Here is a 20,941-nt window from a genome sequence, read left to right on the forward strand (position 1 = left end):
TCTTATACGTTTTGAGACTGTCTGCCCAGATCAAACGAGATTCTTCCAGTTTGGTTAATCGCCAATTCCTTTCAAATTTTCGCGATATTTGTTTTAACTTACGGGTTTGAGAGTTATACCAAGGAGCGAACTTTCTTTGCTTTGTTAACTTCTTTTTAAGAGGAGCTACAGAGTGGAGTGTTGTTATAAAACATTGCAAATAACAACATGGGCCAATCAATGTAAACTAATCTCCCATTTTAAAGATGACACAGTAGATCATTTCTGCTTTTACATGTTATGTCAAATGTAGGCTGTACTGTCAGACACACAGTCAGACACATACCTGTCCTCTCTCTCCCCTCTCCTCTCCTCGGTCTCTGTGTCTGTCTGTCTTTCTCCACTTCTCCCTTCCGATTATAAAACGTTGTCATCATCGTCGATTCGCCAATAAAGCAATCTGAAATCTGAAAATCTGAAATCTGAGGTGTTGTAGTAGCCTAGTACTAGTCTTTGAAGTTGACTGGAGAAAAGTTTTAGCGCGATGGGCGAAACCAACAGGTGCCGGGAGAGCGGGGGGAGGGCACAGGCGCCGGGCAGGGTTCTGTGACTGTGGTGAACCATGATTTACCTGACTGGTTGCCCCTTGGGCTCTGCCCCCTGGGCACTTCCATGCCCCCGGGCATGTGCCCAGTTTGCCCGTATGATAATCCGCCCATGACACAAAAGCGTTAGGACATCATTTCCAGTTATGGCCCTAAATTCTATGTGTCTAGGTTGTTCCCGTTCATGTTAAATTGAGATGGATGGATGGATGGATGGATGGATGGATGGATGGATGGATAGATAGATAGATAGATAGATAGATAGATAGATAGATAGATAGATAGAGATAGATAGATAGATAGATAGATAGATAGATAGATAGATAGATAGATAGATTTGGGAAATTTGACTTGCATCCCACAGTCATTAGGAGCACCAACACAACACAACACAACACAACACAACACAATACAATACAATACAAACAAAAAGCAACACATATCATCAAGCATAGTGCCAGCATCATGAACACAGTAGGGTTGTTTAGGTGAGTCCTACTGATTTAATGAATAGAAATTACATTTTCACACAGAGCTGAGGTGCTTGTTCAGGAGCGCAATACTAGTGGGGACAAACGATGCACTCGGGCTTGTAGACTAGGTACAGTGAACCGTCGTCCCAATCTCATAAGGTCATATTGATTGAACAGCGGATGCCTTACGTCTCCAGCGATAGCCTTCCCTTTTTTCAGGAACCGGGCCTCGTACAGTGACATCATGTTGTTAAGTTGCACCCCAGCTATCTTGCTGGAGACGTTAATGACCTTATGGAGTATAAGCATATAATGCTAAATAGGCAATGCCCACATGCACCAATGACTATGACACTTTAGATCTTGGTTAATACTTGCCCCCAGAGCATGTCCACCAAATGTGGGGAAATTTTGTTCACCTGTTTTGAGGTACACATTTCTGGTAATTGTGGCGCCTAAATTTCATATCTGTTGGACTTACGGTGTGAGGTGTGTGGCCTTTCTGAAATTGCATTTTTGGGTGTTTATAACAGAGTCAGTATGTGGCTGATTGAGTTCATGGTTCTTGGGAAGTATTTGCACATCATTTCCAGTTATTGGGCCAAGTTTGATGTTTTCAGCTCATTTTAGCTTGCATCAATTTGAGCCAAGGCGGCTGATAACAAATAATAATAATACAAACTCAATGGGATTCTGCCCCGCTAATAAACCCGAGGAACTATCAGCACAATGTACTTTAAGTATAAAAAAAACCAAAAAACAAAAACTTTCTTATTTGTCTATATAATATGAAAATAAAATCGTCAGTCCCTGAATTGAAACCCTCTGCCATTATCGTGATGTCCATCTCCCCTTTCTTGTTCTGTAGGGTTTAGATGGCCCTACGGGTGAAAAAGGGGCTACAGGGGCCCCTGGCCCTATTGGATTACCTGGCTCAATGGTATGCAACGGTGCCCCTCGAGCTGCATCTTTCTGGATGCAGTGTATGACCTGGCAAACAGGGAACAGTAGAATATGTTTTATACTCACCCCATATGCTGTGTGAAAATGTGCTTTATTGCCTATTTTTTTACATTCTCTTAATATTTGTCTGACTGGGATATATATCGGCGACTTTGTAACCTTCTTTGTCTTTGCCATCTATTGTCACAGGGTCCTAAAGGTGAACCTGGAGTAGGAGGAAGGTCAGAAATGGTAAGGGTCAGTCATTAACCCACAGGTCAGATTGGCGCACTTAATGGTAAATTAGAGTACAACATGTTTTAGGAGCAATATTTTCTGAATTAAAACCTTTTGCTTGTGATTGTGTGTGTCTGTGTTTAGATATATGGCCCTCCAGGGCCCCCAGGACCTCCAGGACCAGTTGGCCCAGCAGTGAGTCAACATGCCATTTTGCGTACAGGGCCTTTAATGCAGAAATAATATTAATAAGACTAATATTACCTACCTGAATCCAAATTTTGCATACCAATGGAAAATTTTAAATATAGACAGGTGACAAAGACTACAGATAGGCAGTAATTCTTATTGGGTCCACCATAGTTTAGACAGTCCTAAGCACTATTCGCACGGGATTAGTATTACCTGAGGTAATTGTTCTGGACCCTTTTACAGAAGGTAAAAGTCGCGGTAATCTTTACTGACATCGTGCGGTAATGATTACTGACATGGCACATTTGGACGGGACTAAAATCTCTGGTAATTATTACTTTACCCCACGTACCTATGTAAAACTAATCCCGTTCGAATAGGGCTCTAGACATCTTCTTTTTGGCAGTGTTCACTGAGTTGCAATCCTTCTGATTTGCTCCTATTTATTTATTAACCTAATTTAAAATACCCCAATTATTTAGGTAATTGTAGATAATGATCGTGCAACTAATGCAAGTGCAATATAATATCGTCTCCATGGAAGAGAATTCTGAATTCTTTGTTATTCATAAAAACAAAAAACAACATCAGTTTCATTGATATTCCTTGGATTGCATACTGGAAAAAACATGATTTATGAAAATAAGAAAATTAAAATCTCTTTTGTCAAATGAACCCTTCATTTGTACCTTTTCACAGATGTGTTTCAAAATTGTTTATAACACTTCATTGTCAATTCATATATTTCATAAGATAAATAACATTGAGCTTGATTAAATTTAATACAATAGACTAAAATAAAGGTGGATGCACTGACAACAATTGGGATATGGTACAGACTGTTCCATTAATCGGATTGTGTTTGCTCCATCCAGGGAGCTCAAGGATTTCCGGGGCCTAAGGTGAGATATTGTTCCTCTAAAATAACATCTACCACCTCCTCATTTTTTTTTAAATCTGCCTCCATGCACTATATGTTGTCTACATCTAAGCCATTCAATGCATGAATGTTTAAGGATGGGATTTTATTTTACCCTGTCTTTCAGGGAGAACCAGGCATAGGCATCAGAGGAGAAAAGGGAGCGACAGGTCAGAAGGGTGACAAAGGAGACAGAGGCCATCTTGGACTCCCTGTAAGTAAACCGTAATTACTTGTGCTATTCATAACTCTCAAATTCCTTTTTCCTCTGTCTTCTGTTTGTGCTCTACCTCATTAAGTTTTATTATTCCATTTTGACTATTTTAGGGATTATATTACAGCTCCAGTACAACAATAGCCCCTTTTCCACCACAGGAACTTTTCTCATTTACCTGGGATTTTGAAAAACCCTGGTGCATTTCCACCAAAATTACCCGAGGAAAAAACTTTCCCTCAACCCCAAACTTTCCCTGAAAAAAGTACCTACTGGGGGGTAGGACTTTTCAGATTACCCGGAATTCTTGAGGGGTGGGGCTGTTTGCTGAAGAACGCTGATTGGTGGAAAACACATTTGCAGTGTTCCGCACTTCCGGGCAAGGGCAGCCGCTGCAAACTTAATTTCATTTCTACAAGCTTCACTTTGTTTGTGTTTTGATTAAGGATGGGTACCGAAAACTACTACTGGGGCTAAGCACTAACGGTATAGGTTCTTTTGTGCCGGCGCTGAACTCCTCCACACACACACACACACACACACACACACAAACACGCACACCTACATGACACAGTAACCAGTGAACAGCCGAGCGCCCCTGGTGGAAACTCGAAAATGATTTGTTGACAGCAGCTACACTCTTTACTGTAAGTGGCATTAAGCCTTGGCGAGTAAGAAGCTAATACTTTATCAATACATGTGTTCAGCGAGCATGAACATGTAAACATGCAGACAGCAATATTCAATATGCTCCGTCCACAGTCTCTCATCCACCGACACTAATGTTATGTCTTACATGCTGATTTAGACAGCACGCTAGTTCGGCTGATAGCAAATTGTTACTAAGCTCAAATGACAGCTGTTTGTATGTAGACCAACTTAGTTTGACACTTATCTTAAAATACTTTTAAACTAGCTGCTGGCTGAGACAAAAAGCCCCAACACTCTACACCAGCATGTAACCAGCTAAGCTGGCGGAGCCAAATACAGGGCACACGCCAAATCATCTACGTCATCAGCCTGATTTGAATACATTTTCCAGAACTTTGAGGTGCGGTGGAAACGCAAACCACACCAGATTACCAATTATTTTACCCAGGTAAATAAATTCCTGGTAATTAAAGGTCCTGGAAATGTTGGTGGAAAAGGGGCTAATATAATCATTATGCAGTATTAACCTTAAACACCTGTATTGCTTTAACTTTAGTCTATTAGGCATTTGTTACTGACTGATGTTTCATGTCGCACATGTTGCTTCTTTGTTGTCATAATCCTGTTAAAATGTTGCATGGACGGGAGGGTTGTTTCAAAGGAAGTAAGTCACTTTAACATAACACTCATTTGACACTTTTAATGTCATTTAAACGATGTTAGGCTATTTTACATTTTCTTTCATACTCCTCAAATGGTGTCCATCACTTTGGCTTCTTTGTTCTTGGTTTACAGACATTCAAAATTTATTCATCTTCAGTTGCTCTCATGCAAAAAAACTCATCTTGTTTGACCATATATTCACAAATTTGTAGAATAAGATGGACTCAGATGTACTTGTGATAGCCATATGTGCCACATTATTGCAGAAACTCCTACTTTTATGTCAAACTGTGGATCATTTTGATTGCTGTATTGTATTGTTACAATTATACATTACCATTTGAATAACACTGAGCAAAGATACTCTAACCAGCTGACCAGATGCCAAAACAGTATCAGCACAACTCAGTGAAATATACTGTAGCCAAGACAACTCAGTGCATTGTAATTTAACTAAAGTCATGCAAATAGACCAACAATGAAGAAAATCATCTTCACCACTCTAACAGCACATGGTCAGCATTTAGAAAAAGAAATACTGGAAAGAAATAAAACAAGCAAAAAAACACATTGACCACTTTGACAAATACAGCGCTACACAGCTAGATTGGTGGCACAAAGTATAGCACTGAAAAAAAATGGCATGGGAAGAAATACTTGTACTGAGAAAGGAGACCATGGCATTGAAACACAAAATCTTTTGGCCCCAAAAATTTTACTGAGAAACTGGTTAAAGACCATTTTTAATTAACGTTATGCTGGTCCGGCATAGGTTCACTAGAGCAAGTGTTAAATTTAGCTAACATCAGCTATGATAGCTAACATTAGGTTCGATATGAAAAAACAGCGACAGAGAAAAGCAGATTTACCATAGGCCTACTTGCAGTTTGGGAGTTTCAGGTGAACTCTTAAAAGCTAAAGCTGAAGATGAATGGTAATGCCAGAGGCTTAATGCACAATAGCATACTCTTTGCTGTGGTCGAGCCAGCTGTTATATTGGATTTTTATGAGCATCTATTCAAGCATTTATGGTATCAGGGCCCAGAGCAGCCAAAGCGAACAATATATATATATATGTAGTCATAATAGTTCATTCAGCTATTCATAATAGTTTTGTTGAGAAGCGCAATGGAATTCTTGTTTCTCTCCAGATTTTGGTGGTCAAAGGTCATGGTTACTGTGCCCTTCCATTAGTCTCATTCTCATATCTCAGGAACACCTTGAGGATTTTTTTTCACTTGCACTCAACAGTGAATTGATTAGAATTTGGTGCTCAAAGGTCAAAGTCACTTTACCCTTCTGTGCGTCTCGTTCTTTTGACGTGATATCTCAAGAAGGCCTTGAGGGAGTTTCCTCAAATTTGGCATTTGGCATTTTTTTTGTGAAGCATCCACGTTTTCAAAGAAATGGATGTAAAGTGTAAGAGAAACTTGACTGGTTTTCAAGTTTTTTTTCAATCCAAAATTTACTGTTCTAGCTCCATTCAGGGCATACAGAAACACGCTGCAGGATCAAACAAAAGAAATTTACAAAAATGCCATGGACAGAACAGAATAGATTTTTAGGGGGGGCATCAAGTGGCAACCTCTTGGGCTCAAAAATAAAGCCAACACATTATGGTCACTTGAGGCTGCTTTCAGAACTTTATTTTATTTTACCTTTATTTAACCAGGTCAGTCAGTTGAGAACAGTTTCTCATTTACAATGACGAGCTGGGCAAGAGGCAGCACAGAGAGTCAGACACATTCAATCACAGTGAAACAATCAATCGGACACAGTATATAAAAAACACACAACACATAACGTATGTGTTGTGTAAAGTAGAAGTGGGTCAATCCCCACAGAACCCCATGTTTACAGCAGAAATAAACATGTCTAGAGCCTGGTGCGAGTCAGTGCTGTCTGTCTGTGCTCTTTAAACAGAGTGTTATTTAACCTGTGTCCATCTGTGACATATTTATGTCATTCATGTGATGTAATTACCACACATGTATTTATTTTAACCCAAAACCTTACCACAAGTGTTTAAAGACTTTAAACACGTGTTTAAAACATGTTTCATCCAGGAGATAGCTGTGTGACACAAGGACAAAAGGGTGCCAGTGGCATCTGTATCACATACAAGGGGCGTGAGAAAGCATTGGTATCTGACGACCTAGGAATGCCAATATTTGATGAATTTTGATGACCTGGAATGTGAACGCATTGCTTTTTCATGTAATCAGGAACATCTCAGTGCCATCATCAGTGCATATAGAGTAACATTTGTTAAAATTACAGTGACCAGCTCTTTTAGGAAGTTACTGAACATTTTAAAGATAATAAACCTATATATTTGTGAGCTGTTCTTTATCATTGGTGTCTTCAGTAATAAGCAGTGGGCGTCGGGCTGAGACACAGACAGAAACCACAGACAGGTTAGAGAAGTCAAAAAGTATTAAGAGCCACGCTAACATGTTGACTGTGAACGTAAAATCAGTCAGAATATAGAGCATGACTGTTAGCCACAACATGGTCATAGACTTTATGTAATACTCCACCATGACCAGTAAAAGAAATTACTCACAATTACTGTCACTCACTTTACCTCCACCTCTTCCATCACCCTTCATTTGTCATCATCTGAATGTGTTGTTGAAATCACTTTAGTCACAGCTTCACTCACCCACCCCACCTTCCCATCCCAACCCCCACCCCACCCTACGTTCCTCCCACCATCTCTCTATCATCTCTGCTCTCTAACTGTGTACAACGCTATACAGGGGGCTCATGGGTTAGACGGCAGACCGGGTCCAGTGGTGAGTGGTGCAAGTCCTGTTCCGGTCCCCTCACCCTTTTCCTCCTCCTCCTTCTCCTCCTCCACCACCCCCCGCTACAGCTTGCTTGATGTCTGCCATGTCTGCTCGTCATGTCTTCTTGCTTTCTTGCCTCCCATGCTCGTAATGTTTCTGTTTTTTCCTAGAGTAGCTCTGTGAGGACAGAACTGTTCAGGGTTGGGTTCTGAGGATGCACTGACATAAGCAACGTACTTTGATGGCAAACAAGGCAACTCTAAACAGTATATATCACATGCAGTTTAGTGAGGAAAAACTGTGTTTTAAAATGTTTTAAACTTTCAAATACATAGATCATTAATGGCCTCAAAAACTCAACACTAGTCAGGCTATGCATATGATTAATAGGCTTAACCAATTAAAAAAATACTGTAAATTCTTAACTGTAGAGAGAACCAGACCTTGATTAAAAGCAGGCTTATAATAGAGACCTGCCTTTACTTACTTTAATTTTACATTAAAAGCCTTTGAGTGGCTTAAATGGGCTTAGTCCTACGCTAAGGGTAGGCTGTGAAAAAGCTGCATATAAATCTGATGTAATCTTTTATTTCAAGTTTTAAGTATCGACATTTTAGCACACTGCTTTTTTTGGGTTGAACTTCAACTGTCATGAAAGTGTGTCAAATCAGAGCTGTAAGAGAAACAGACTTTAAGTATATATGATTAGAATCTCAAAAGAGTGAATTCATAACCGGCAAGGCCTACAACAACAATGTCTCCACATACTGAATCTATGAAACAACAAGAACAAACCAGGGGAATAAAGGGTAAAAATCGATGTACAAAGGCTTTTAATGTGAAACACTTGTGAAGTTGTGGGTTTAATTGAAAGTACACCAATCAAAGGAATAGAAGAGATTCAATTTATTTAATAAGTGTATTTGTGATAAAAACAGAAACTCAGAATCATGAACTATAACATGACTCTTTTATTGTGCTCAGAGCAACCACATCTGCTCTTGATTTGTAGAGTTACTTTACTTCAGGCTCAAATTGTTCTAAAATCATTCCATTATCTTCCAACACTAAAGTGGAGCATTGCCAAGTGCTGCTTTGAATTTCCAGCTTGCCTGATATTGCTACAACAGTAGAAATCCTCAGTCCTCAATCCTGTTTCAAGGGTTTCCTGCCTCATAATCCTGTATCAGCAATGGGCAGCAAAGTTGGCAATGCAAAAAACTGTCCAAAAAGAGCATGCAGAGATGCCTGCACTGCATGTTGACATGTTATACAGTACATTTGGACAGCTGTATTCTGTACACTGTGCATACTAGATATGCCTGAGATGCAAAGGTTTCCTCTCCAATCCCGACTGCTACTCAGACAGACAACTGCAGCTGTTGACATTTTACTCATTTTCCCTTGTTTTTAACAGTTTGAACAGTAGCTCAACAAGCTTGGTGTGCCATGCTACAGGTGTCAGGACAGTGAATTATATTAACCACTTTTTCTCTTTCCAGATTTTTCCGGTAAAAAATTGATCCAAATGGTCCATTATCTTTGTGACATCTATTCACTTCCACCTGAAAGCTTGTTGATTTACTGATTTGAGGCATTTAATGATGATATTTTCACTGGCACTAAATTGTGTGTATCTGCTAACAGGTATTTATTTTCCCTTTTCTGTTTCACAGGGTCTAATAGGACCATCAGGTGTACCAGGGCCAGCAGGACCAAAGGGAGAGAGAGTGAGTATCTTTGTGTTTATGTTTTTTTTTTTTCTTTTAAAATAAATATATAGTTTTAGGAGAATATAATCTTTGGATTTTCTCTCATTACTTCAGGGTGAAAAGGGAGATGTAGGATTACCAGGACCAATTGGGCCTCAAGGCATCCCTGTAAGTATATAATTCAATTTTATATATTGATTACAACAAGGAACATCTCTTAGCTCACTAAAAACTGCATGTTTATAACAATAGAAAACCTTTTTATTAGACTTTTGACAGTCTGACATAATGAAAGGTGGATACCAATACTGATGTAGCCAGAGCTGAGGCTGTAATGTGGCCAAATTATGTGTCCAAGTCCCACAAATTAATTGAAATAATAATTTGAATATAAAATTTAAATACATTTAAATAAACGTTTTATCAAAATGAAATAAAAATTAAAGCCGCAAGGGTCATTGAGCAGGGTCCAAATGAATTGTAAAGATTTAGATTCTTTTTATTTCATTGATAAAAAGCAAACCTCCTGAAGTTCTTAAGATTATTTATAGTGGTCATCACTTTATGGTGATTCTGTGTTGACGTATATAAATCTAGGCTACTTCCAGAAACATTTGATGTAGCTTATGACCTTCAGTGAAGACACGTTTCACATAACTTTATTTGTAATGAATTTTTATTTCATTCAAGATCTGGAATGCATCCTATGTCCAGTAATTTATAGTCAAATACAGCTACTATGTGAGGAGTGTCAAAACCTATCCTGGAAAAAGATTCTCACCATGTACAGGTATTAAAGCACATCAGCTTTTTATGGTGGCTGACAAGGACAAACGCGATGCAAATACAGAAACGCACTGCAAATAGAGAAACGCACTGCATATAAGAAAACAAATGCAAAGGCAAAATGCTGCAAATACAGAAATGTGCTGCATATACAGAAACGCACTGCAAATAGAGAAACGCGCTGCATATGAGAAAACAACTGCAACGGGAAAACGCTGCATATACAGAAACGTGCTGCATATACTGAAATGCGCTGCAAATAAGAAAACAGATGCAAGAAGAAAACGCTGCATAGCCACTCATACAACAGAAGTGCTCCAGGCCTCTAGGGGCAGTGCTGAGCTTCCACCCAAGAGACAGACAATGGACGTATCAACATATGGAGCAGACGAGTGAGCGAGAAGAAGAAAGTTATGTTTGGAGGAAAGTTGGACTGCAAACTTTCCAGGCAACACAAAAAGGTACGTATTCTTTTTTATTTTTCTTTCTTTCTTGTTTTTCACATGTGGCCCTCATCTTTTACTGTATAATGAAAGTGAAGCTGATTTACACAGAAGAATGTCAAACAAAAGAATGTCTTTCTCTCCCTCTCTTTTATTTCCCTAAATTTAAGAAAGGACTCTACACCAGACCTTGCTGCTACATGGAAAATAAGAAAAGACAGGAATGAGACATTAATTACTCTTTTATTTATTCATTACTCCTTTATTAACTCTTTTTAAAGGGGACTTATCATGCATAGCATTGCATTGCATGCATGCATTTTTCCTCATCACATATATATAATATACATGTATAATGTATATAATGTTAAAATATCGGCTGCTCATATTATACATGGCCAAAGTTTCAAATAATGGGGTAAACATACGTAGAAGTAATCCCTGTGAGTAGAAAGCACAAGCCTCAGACTGCTCTGAATGCAAGCTGATGTCATCTCGCGAGTCGACATATTCCATATTTCATATGCTCACAAGCACGTGGTTTCTATCGTTTGTTTCCGTTGCTCCAGAAGCAAAGGAGCAGGACAGAGTGGGCTCAGTGGGATCTAAATAGCTTTTGTGGCTTAAACAGTTTCAGAAAAAGGCTGAACTGAGGGGCTGCATAAAGGTACAGTACAAGACAAAAAAGTTTTTTTTAAGACTAAGATTCATGCAAAGCTCTCGTGGAGTCTGAGGATAAAACTGTAAAATGAGAAGATCCCCTTTAAGCTCACTAAAGGTCTCATCATTGATCTTTGCAAGTCATTTTGAAACACATTTAACATGCTTGTAACTGAATTAGGCAAGCAAGATAGTATGGAGATCCATTTGAGTACAAGAACACAATTTGAACTCTTAAACAGTCTTCTTATTTTTTCTGCACGACAACTACAGATCTTTGTACCTGCACAGGTGCTTGGCTGTGCATTAGGATGTGCACTGGTGGTGGGCATCTCCTCTGGTGGGTTGTTTGGGAACTGCCCATTGGTTTGACAGCCCATTGGTTCGACATCCCATTGTTCCGACCATATTAAACTCATTGTTCCGAAGTCCGTTCCGAAATCATCATGATGCCCTGTGGTTAAGGTCTGGTTAGGTTTAGGCACAAAAACCACTTGGTTAGGGTCAGGAAAAGATCATGGTGGGATGTCGAACCAATGGGCTGTCGAACCAATGACATGGACCCGGTTGTTTGCCACATCTTTTAGAAATTTAATGTTTTTGCCGCACACACAACAAAAGCCTGGGGAAGCTGTCACGGTAGAGCCACAGCACAGACAGTAACGTTACATCTATTGGGGAAAAAAGAGGAGAGTTTGCAAGGTCGGCGAGATTATGTCAGAGACAGTGGATAGTTAGTTTTCCTAAATATTTAAACAGTATTATTATCTGATTACCATATCTTCACAGCTTAACTTCTTTTTGCCCTCTGCACTTCTGCCCTTTACATTTCTTTTTACACACCTTCTCTGCTCTCCTTTCACCTTTCTCCACCTTCCTCTCATTCAAAAGCCCGTCACTGATCAATAAAGTATCCAATCATATGTGGAGACGAGGTTGAAAATAAACTAACGTTAAATGCAATTAAATCCCTGGGGTGTCCCGGAAAGTAACGTTAGTTACAGTAACGTTAGCCAACATTACAACTACGGATACACTACTCATGTAGAACTCAAAGTCTCTAGCACGCTAACGTCAGCTATGTAAATCAGCTTCACTTTAATTATACAGTGAAAGATGAGGGCCACATGTGAAAAACAAGAAAGAAAGAAAAATTAAAAAAAGAATATGTACCTTTTTGTGTTGCCTGTCCCGGCTCCAACTTTCCTCCAAACATAACTTCTTCTCGCTCACTCATCTGCTCCATATGTTGATACGTCCGATGTCTGTCTTTCGAGTGGAAGCTCAGCACTGCCCCTAGAGGCCTGGAGCACTTCCGTTGTGTGAGTGAATATGCAGCGTTTTCTTTTTGCATTTGTTTTCTTATTTGCAGCGCGTTTCAGTATATGCAGCACGTTTCTGTATATGCAGCGTTTTCCCGTTGAAGTTGTTTTCTCATATGCAGCGCGTTTCTCTATTTGCGGTGCGCTTCTGTGTATGCAGCACATTTCTGTATTTGCAGCATTTCCCATTTGCATTTGTTTCTTATATGCAGTGCGTTTCTCTATTTGCAGCATTTTCCCTTTGCATTTGTTTTCTTATTTGCAGCACGTTTCAGTATATGCAGCACGTTTCTGTATATGCAGCGTTTACCCATTGCATTTGTTTTCTCATATGCAGCGCGTTTCTGTATTTGCATCGCGTTTGTCCTTGTCGGCCACCGTAGCTTTTAACACTCAACAACTGAATAAATCTCCACAGTACTGTGAATGTAAAAGAATGAAAAATACCTCGGGACACGCCCATGCCTTTTGGCCTTTTGGAACATATCTATGCCTTTTGGCCTGATGAATTATGAACTGAATGAAGTTGTGTTTACTTGAGTTGAAAAATGTCTCTCATTATTTTACACATATTGGATATTGAGATGTGTCTCAGGAGCTTGGAAATCTGAGTTTGGTAACTGAATTATTAGCACAGGTTGTGGCATGTCAACTTTAAAACCACAGAAATTCACAACAAATGAGAAGAAACAGGGGGATGCACACACCGTGTGTACATCTACCCAGGTGCAGGTAGTTCCCTGACAACCTCTCAAACCCTGTCCACTAGCTCCAGGGCTAGAGAGTCAAACCAGCCTCATAAGCAGAAGGCAGAGAGAGGGACATCGCAAAACCTAAAAATATTCACAAATATTTAACTGTTGAGGATATAAATCTGAAAAAAACATGGAACAACCTTCTTTTCTGGGGTGTATTGTCAAAAATATTGGTGAGCTTTGTTCAAAAGCTGTAGTTAGTTTTGTAAACAAACAATACAGTTTCAGTTACTTGTTTTTTTAAACCCTTGTTTTTATTTTCTATTTCTTTCAATGAAAATGTTTTTATTTTATTTTTTTATTCTAGTTTTAGCTATTTCCTTCTTTTTCCTTAACTATAATAACCTTGGTTATCAGAGGTTATAAACATCATAGCTGTAAATCAGAACATCCCTGCCACACCTACTATTAGGTTTAAAAGGCCATAATAAGGCCATAAGACCAGGGATGGTGTTGCATGGGAAACCAGGGAACTCAGCATTCACTTAGTTTAACCAGAGATGGTTGTTGTAACTTCCATACCATGAGATCTTTTTTTCTTAAATTTTAGCACAGTTTTTGCACCTAAACCTAATGAAAGTGAAAGCAAAGCCTAACAAAACTGCCACTTTGCTGAGCAAAGCCTAACAAAACTGCCACCATTTTACAATGTTGGATATGCAAATGATAATTTAATGGGCTGATGGCAGTCTTTGATTCTGGCATGCCCCTTCTAACTCATACCTATAAAACTAAAAGTAACAGATAACACAGATAATAGCCATTTAATAGGGTGATAACATTCGAAAGGGGTGAGTGAGGCGTTGTTAAGAGCATGCTAAATCAACAGGCAGCACTATAACCCTAATCCTAAAGCCATGTTGGAAAGAATCAATCAATCAATTAAACAATTTTATTTATAAAGCCCAATATCGCAAATAACAATTTGCCTCAGGGCTTTACAGCATATGACATCCCTCTGTCTTTAGGACCCTCGCAGCGGATAAGGAAAAACTCCCCCCAAAAAAACCTTTAAAGGGGAAAAAAGACATCCGGTCTAGCAGGTGAGGTGAGGCAGCATAGAGCGACAGACTCCCGACAATTAAAAGTAAAAGTTGCCCAACAAACTCAAATTTTCTTTGAGAGTTGCTGAAGTAGCTAGCAGATACAGCGGACAAGCAAAAATGCCTACAAAAGGAAAGAAAATTTTCGCAATAAGTGAGCAGTACGACGACGAAGAGGAAGGTCAACTGTCGCAAGCTAGCAACAACATGGAGGATGATGCGCAGCAGGAAAGTGGAGTTAATCTGGAGTTAATCCTGAAAGAGTTACGAGAATTCAATCAATCAATCAAAAAGGTTTCGACTTCCAAGGAAAAAGAGTACACCTGGACCATGACTACGCGCCGGAGCTGCTGCGGTTTTATAAGGACGGCACAGTGGTTTACAACTCGGCAGAAGAGGCAACAGCGGGCATGGCAGAGAGAGGGATACCGGTGACTGTGCTCAAAACCCCAACTTCTCTTTTGGATCAGATTAACCAGCTGACATGGCGAACCAGCAGAAAGAGGGGAAACCGGGAGACCACAGTCGCCAAATGAGGCTTCAAGGAACGGCTCCAGGCTTTTCGGCGATAAACTCCTGATAAGTACATAATTAAAGCATGATCTGCTTTGATAGAAATAATTACATTAGCAAAATTCCTCCTAGAAATGTTAAATAATATTAAGAGACAGAGTAGACCATTATACTTATATATAATTCCTAATATGATACTAAACTTACTAGAAGGATATTGTTAAGGGCATATAGAGGATATTTTCCGGTTGGGAACCTCTCATTGGACACCATGGACCTATGTATCAGCTTAAAAGCTGAAGAGGGCCCTCTTTCGTTGCTAAGAGGAAGAGACTTTCCCTCTATATTCCAACAGACTCATAAGGCTATAAACAAAGCCTTAAAATTGGAAGTCATTTGTTGTGACAGTGTTCATTTTGTTACTGTGTTTCTGGTTATGTTTCAGTTTTGTGCTACTGTTCCTTGTAGCACCAGGGGTGTAAGACATGTTTTTTTGTTTATGCAGGCATGGGGCAGGGACTTAAAATATACGTAAAGAGTCATAATGCAAAGTAGCCACCTACAATGTGAATGGTCTGGGAAATCCAATCAAAAGGAGCAAAATTATGGCAAAATTAAAGCAGGAGGGAGTAGAAATAGCCCTCCTCCAAGAGACTCACTTAACAGAAAGGGAGCATGAAAAACTTAAAAGATGGAAATTTAATCAATACTCATCTTCCTATAGCCAAGGCTCCAGGAGGGGGGTAATAACTTTGATCTCTGGAAAATTAAACTTTGAATGCATTTGTGAAAAGAAAGATAGCGAGGGAAGATTTGTACTGGTCCGGGGATATTTGCAAGGAGTTCTAGTTACTTTTCTGAATGTATACGCCCCTCCAGCTTCTGAATGGAAATTCTATGAACAAGTTTTGGAATTATTAACCTTGGAGGCTCAGGGCATCCTAATTTGTGGGGATTTTAAGAGAGATTTTAATGTTAGACTTCAACCGACTCTAGACACTTCAAAACCTTATTATTCAGGAGAGAAGAAAATTACAAAAAATATTAAATTGATGATGGAGGAGCTTGGACTCTCAGATGTATGGAGGGAGCTGAACCCTACAATGAGAGACTATACTTTTTTCTCTCACCCGCATTCTGTTTTACTCTAGGTTGGACTATTTTTTTTATGTTTCAAAGGGATTTATTTAGGGCAGTTAATTGCAATATTGAAACCATGGAGTTGTCAGATCACTCCCCAGTTTCTATGGACCTAATATTAGGCTCTGAAAAAAAGAATACTATTTGGAGATTAAACACAAGGATTCTTAATCAAATAAGGCAGCAGATAAGGACGTATATAAAAGATTATTTTGACAAAAACGATAATGTGGAAGTGTCCACACCAATACTTTGGGATGCTTGTAAAGCAGTTCTTAGAGGGAAATTAATAGGCTATAGTTCTAATTTAAAAAAGCAGAGAAGGGAAAAATGGATCAGTTACAAAGAGAATTAAAAAATCTTGAGAACATGCATAAAAAACTTTGAATCAAGGAATACGAATGGAAATCAACAGGGAAAAAAATGAACTGAATGATATTTACTCAAATGACATTAAAAAAAAAGATGATCTTTCTAAAACAAAGATATTATGAAGCGGGAGGAAAATCTGCTAAATTACTCGCTTATAAATTAAAAAAGCAACACGCAGAAAACACAATCTATAAAATAAAGGACCCTACAACAAATTCCATACACCGCAAATTAAAAGACATACAACAATCATTTGAAACCTTTTATAAAAATTTATATACACAACCCTAAATAGATGAAACGAAAATGGAGGCTCTTCTTGACCTGTTAAAACTACCTAAAGTGAATGATGAACAAAACAAACATGTAATTAGTAAAATCACAGATGAGGAAATTAAGAAGGCAATATCAAATTTAAAACCCAGTAAGGGCGCTGGGAGTGGTACAGGGAAATGAAAGATCTGTTGGCCCCAAAATTGAAAGACACCTTTAATTATGTGCTTGAGACTGGTGAAACTCCCCCTCTTGGAGAGAAGCAGTTATTTACCTAATACCAAAAGAGGGTTAAGATAATTGTGAATGTGGAAGTTATCGGCCAATAAGCGTACTGAACCAAGACTATAAGATTTTTACCCACATTTTAGCAAAAAGACTTCAGGTGGTGTTATTGAGCCTTGATGCGGAAAAGGCTTTCGATCTCATTAATTGGGAATTTTTATACAAAACATGACAAAAATGTATTGTATGAATTGTATTTCACCAGACCTTCATTAAATCTATTAAAGCACTGTATAATAATCCAAGGGGAAGAATAAAAATAAATGGATCCATATTAGACACCTTTAGCCTGGAGAGAGGGACCAGACAAGGTTGCCCAATAAGTCTGTTATTGTTTGCAATTTTTATTGACGTTTTAAGTCAGGGTATCACTCAAGACAGTAATGTTACCGGTATTAAGATGCTAGGTCAAGAACATAAAATTTTGTTATTTGCAGATGACGTCTTAATTTATCTGTCAAACCCAGAGAGTTCAATTTTGAGTCTATTGTCATTCATTGAATCTTTTAATTTTGTCTCAGGTTATAAATTGAATATCCCAAAGACCCAAGTTTTAAGTTTCAATTACAAACCTAGCCAAAACATAAGCTCCAGCATCCAGTTGGACTGGGATTTGGATCATATGAGGTATTTGAGTCATGAATTGAATTGGTGAGAATGAATGTCTCTACCAAGGGTATTATATTTGTTTCAGACTATTCCGATTGAAATAACTGATAAACAATTTAACGAGTTGGACAAATTAATATCTAGATATATTTGGCAAGGGAAGAAACCAAGGACAAGATTTCATACTCTGCAATTGTCAAAGAGCAAGGGTGGACTTGCACTCCCCTGCCTAAAAGACTACTATATATTGGCCCAACTGAGGAGCTTGTTTTGTTGGTGCAATTCTGACTACCAAGCGAGATGGAAAGAAATTGAAGTGAACATGTCTGGGGAAATTCCAATTCAGGCACGGTTAGGGGATAAAAGATTGATCAAAAATCTAATGGACAAAGGTAATAAGTGGATAAATTTGTCTCTTAAATTATGGTTAAATATCACTAGGGGTGGCTTGCTTGAAGAAATAAGGATTCAGAGATGGTGTTCATATAACCTTGACTTTGTCCCGAACAGGATGGACGCGAGATATAAGAGTTGGGCTAACCGGGGCCCTCACCTCATACTGCACCTTGTTTAATCAAAATTCACTGAAAAACTTTGAGACATTGAAGAGGCTGTACGGGTTAAATTATTGTGACTCTTTTAGATTTTATCAGATTCAGGATTACATAAACAGCTTTATGGTGGATGGTCAAAAGGCATTGGAAAACAGTCTACTGAAAGTTTATTTTTTAGCTTATAGAGCAGATTGTGGAAATAAAGTAATTTCAAGACTTTACAAGGGACTCCAGGAGATGAAAACAACAAGTACCATTTATGTAAAACAGAAATGGGAAAGGGAATCTAACAGTTGCATACCAGAGGAAGTTTGGTTAAAATACTGTGAATATCAATGGAGAATGTCAATAGCCTCATGGAGAGTGTTTGGATGGAAGAGTCTTAGTCGATACTTCAGTACTCCTGTTCAAAAATCCTCACCACATGTTTTGGGATTGTCCGAAAATAAAAACGTTTTGGAGTAACATATACACAGAATTATTGACTATATTCAAGATAAAAAATCAATTTCAATTGGGATGAATGCTCTTTGGGCTTCTAAATTCAGCATCCACAAATGCTACAACAAAATACTTATTTGGTATACTGAGTATGGCTGCTAGAAAAGCAATCACAAGGAAATGGCTTAAGCCAGACACCCCATCATTAGAGGACTGGTATGATATTGTATATCAAATTTATGTAATGGAAAGAATCACATTCTCCATGAGGCTCCAAGAATTTAGATTTGAGAAAATCTGGGAAAAGTGGAAAACGTCTCCCTGAAACGCCCCTATTTTGTATAACTTTATTTATATTTGTATGTATATATATATATTTTATTTACTGGATGGCCTGGTCTTCTCTTTGTTAGTCGAAATCACCCCATGATTTTTTTTTTGTTTTTGTTTTTTATGTTTCTATCATTCAAAAATACTGAAAAGTTTTTCTTAAACGACTGTAAACTGATGTTTTACTGTGTTGTGATTCAAAATAAAGAAAATTTAAAAAAACAAAAAAAAAAGGGGGGAAAAATGGTAGAAACCTCAGGAAGAGCAACTGAGGAGGGATCCCTCTTCCAGGACACACAGACCTGCAATAGATGTTGTACAGAACAGATCAACATGATAAGTTAACAGTAGACAGAGAGAGATGTAGGACAGATGGTAATGACAGTAATAAAAGTAATAATATTATAATTCTGATTACAGCTATTGTGGTACAATATGTTGAAAGTATATATTAATATTTGATAGTATACATATGTGACAATAATCATATGTGTATAATAACAGTAGAAGTATGACTAATGATAACAGCAGCAGGAGGCATCAGACAGGACCACGGCAGCAGCACAACCACACACGTCACACTATCCAGGCACCGCTGCGATATAAGTTAACCTGTGAGACAGTGGAGCACAAAGGCAATGGAGAAGAAACCCAGTTAGTGACATGCAGTACAGCCGAGTTAGCGAGATGCAGTAACAGGACATGAGTGTTAGCAAAGGAGAGAGAGAGAGAGAGAGGGAGAAGGAGAGAAGGTGCTTGGCGTATTATAGGAGATCCCCCGGCAGACTAGGCCTAAGTCAGCCTAACTAGGGGCTGGTACAAGGCCAGCCAGCCCTAACTATAAGCTTTATCAAAAAGGAAAGTCTTAGATCTAGTCTTAGATGTGGAGACGATGTCTGCCTCCAGGACCGCAACAGGAAGATGATTCCACAGGAGAGGAGCCTGACCGTTTAAAGCTTTGTCTTTTTATACTTATAGTTTATTTATTTTCACAATAATATGATACATAAACTACCTTCATGGTTTGTAGGAAAGGGTACATTGGTAATATTATTCATACAGTGGGTTAAAGGGTACATTGGTAATATTATTCATACAGTGGGTTGACACAGAAATAACAAAGTCACCAATGGTTTGTTTTTTTCCTTTTCTAATTTTTATTCAGATAATTAATCCATTTTCCCCACTTTCTTTCAAATCCTATCTTATCCAGTCTCAAATTTAAAGTTAGTTTTTCCATTTCAAAGATTTCAGAAACTATTTTAAACCAATTATCTATAGAGGGGGGGTCAGCTTGCAGCCATTTACGTGTAATAGCCTTTTTCCCAGCTGCTGTGAATATTTTCAATAAATATATGTCACTTCTTTTCACTTCGTCTGGGAAATCCCCCAGGTATAGCACAAGACAGGTATTTGGTATTTTCAATTTCAAGATCTGTTGTATTTTTTCCCATACATCGTTCCAAAACTGCTGGATTCCAGGACAGCTCCAGAAAATGTGATAATGATGTGCTTCATTTTCATCACAGTTCCTCCAGCAGGTCTGTGGTATTGCTAGCTGCATTGTTTTAAGCTTTGGCGTAATGAAAAACCGTGTCATGTTTTTCCAGCTGAATTCACGCCAGGTATTGGAGCTTGTAGTAGTGTGTTGTATTTTAAAATATATTTGTCCATCGTTTTAACCATACCCTCGATCTAGTTCTGACGTATGGAATTGAAATTGATAACCTAAAAGTCTTTCCACAGAATCCCTCGCTATCTGATCATTATCTGATTACTTTTGGTTTCTTTTTACCCGATTACACGCCACTCAGCAACAGTTACTATACTAGATGTTTATCAGACAGTGCTGTCGCAAAATTTAAGGAAAAGATTACTCCGTCGTTAAATTCAATACCAAGTCCCTCAGTAACAGAGGTTTCCTGTACCGACTTTAATCATTTTGTCGATAGCGCCGTAGGCTCGCTGCGAACAACACTTGACTCTGTAGCTCCTCTTAAAAAGAAGTTAAAAAAGCAAAGAAAGTTCGCTCCTTG

At 38.5% G+C, this 20,941-nt stretch overlaps 1 protein-coding gene across 1 annotated transcript in view; it reads left to right on the plus strand.

The window, feature by feature from the left end:
- The window catches only part of LOC126406518 (collagen alpha-1(XIII) chain-like), a 349,158-nt gene that overhangs the window by 273,748 nt on the left and 54,469 nt on the right, over positions 1 to 20,941 (plus strand). Inside the window, exons 29-36 of the mRNA XM_050070828.1 lie at positions 1,926 to 1,997; positions 2,210 to 2,251; positions 2,381 to 2,431; positions 3,304 to 3,330; positions 3,475 to 3,561; positions 7,638 to 7,673; positions 9,344 to 9,397; positions 9,494 to 9,547. Coding sequence (XP_049926785.1) covers positions 1,926 to 1,997; positions 2,210 to 2,251; positions 2,381 to 2,431; positions 3,304 to 3,330; positions 3,475 to 3,561; positions 7,638 to 7,673; positions 9,344 to 9,397; positions 9,494 to 9,547 — 423 coding nt within the window. The remainder of the gene's footprint in view (positions 1 to 1,925; positions 1,998 to 2,209; positions 2,252 to 2,380; positions 2,432 to 3,303; positions 3,331 to 3,474; positions 3,562 to 7,637; positions 7,674 to 9,343; positions 9,398 to 9,493; positions 9,548 to 20,941) is intronic.

This window comes from Epinephelus moara, chromosome 19 (genome assembly GCF_006386435.1).
Source record: "Epinephelus moara isolate mb chromosome 19, YSFRI_EMoa_1.0, whole genome shotgun sequence".
Classification (NCBI taxonomy): domain Eukaryota; kingdom Metazoa; phylum Chordata; class Actinopteri; order Perciformes; family Serranidae; genus Epinephelus; species Epinephelus moara.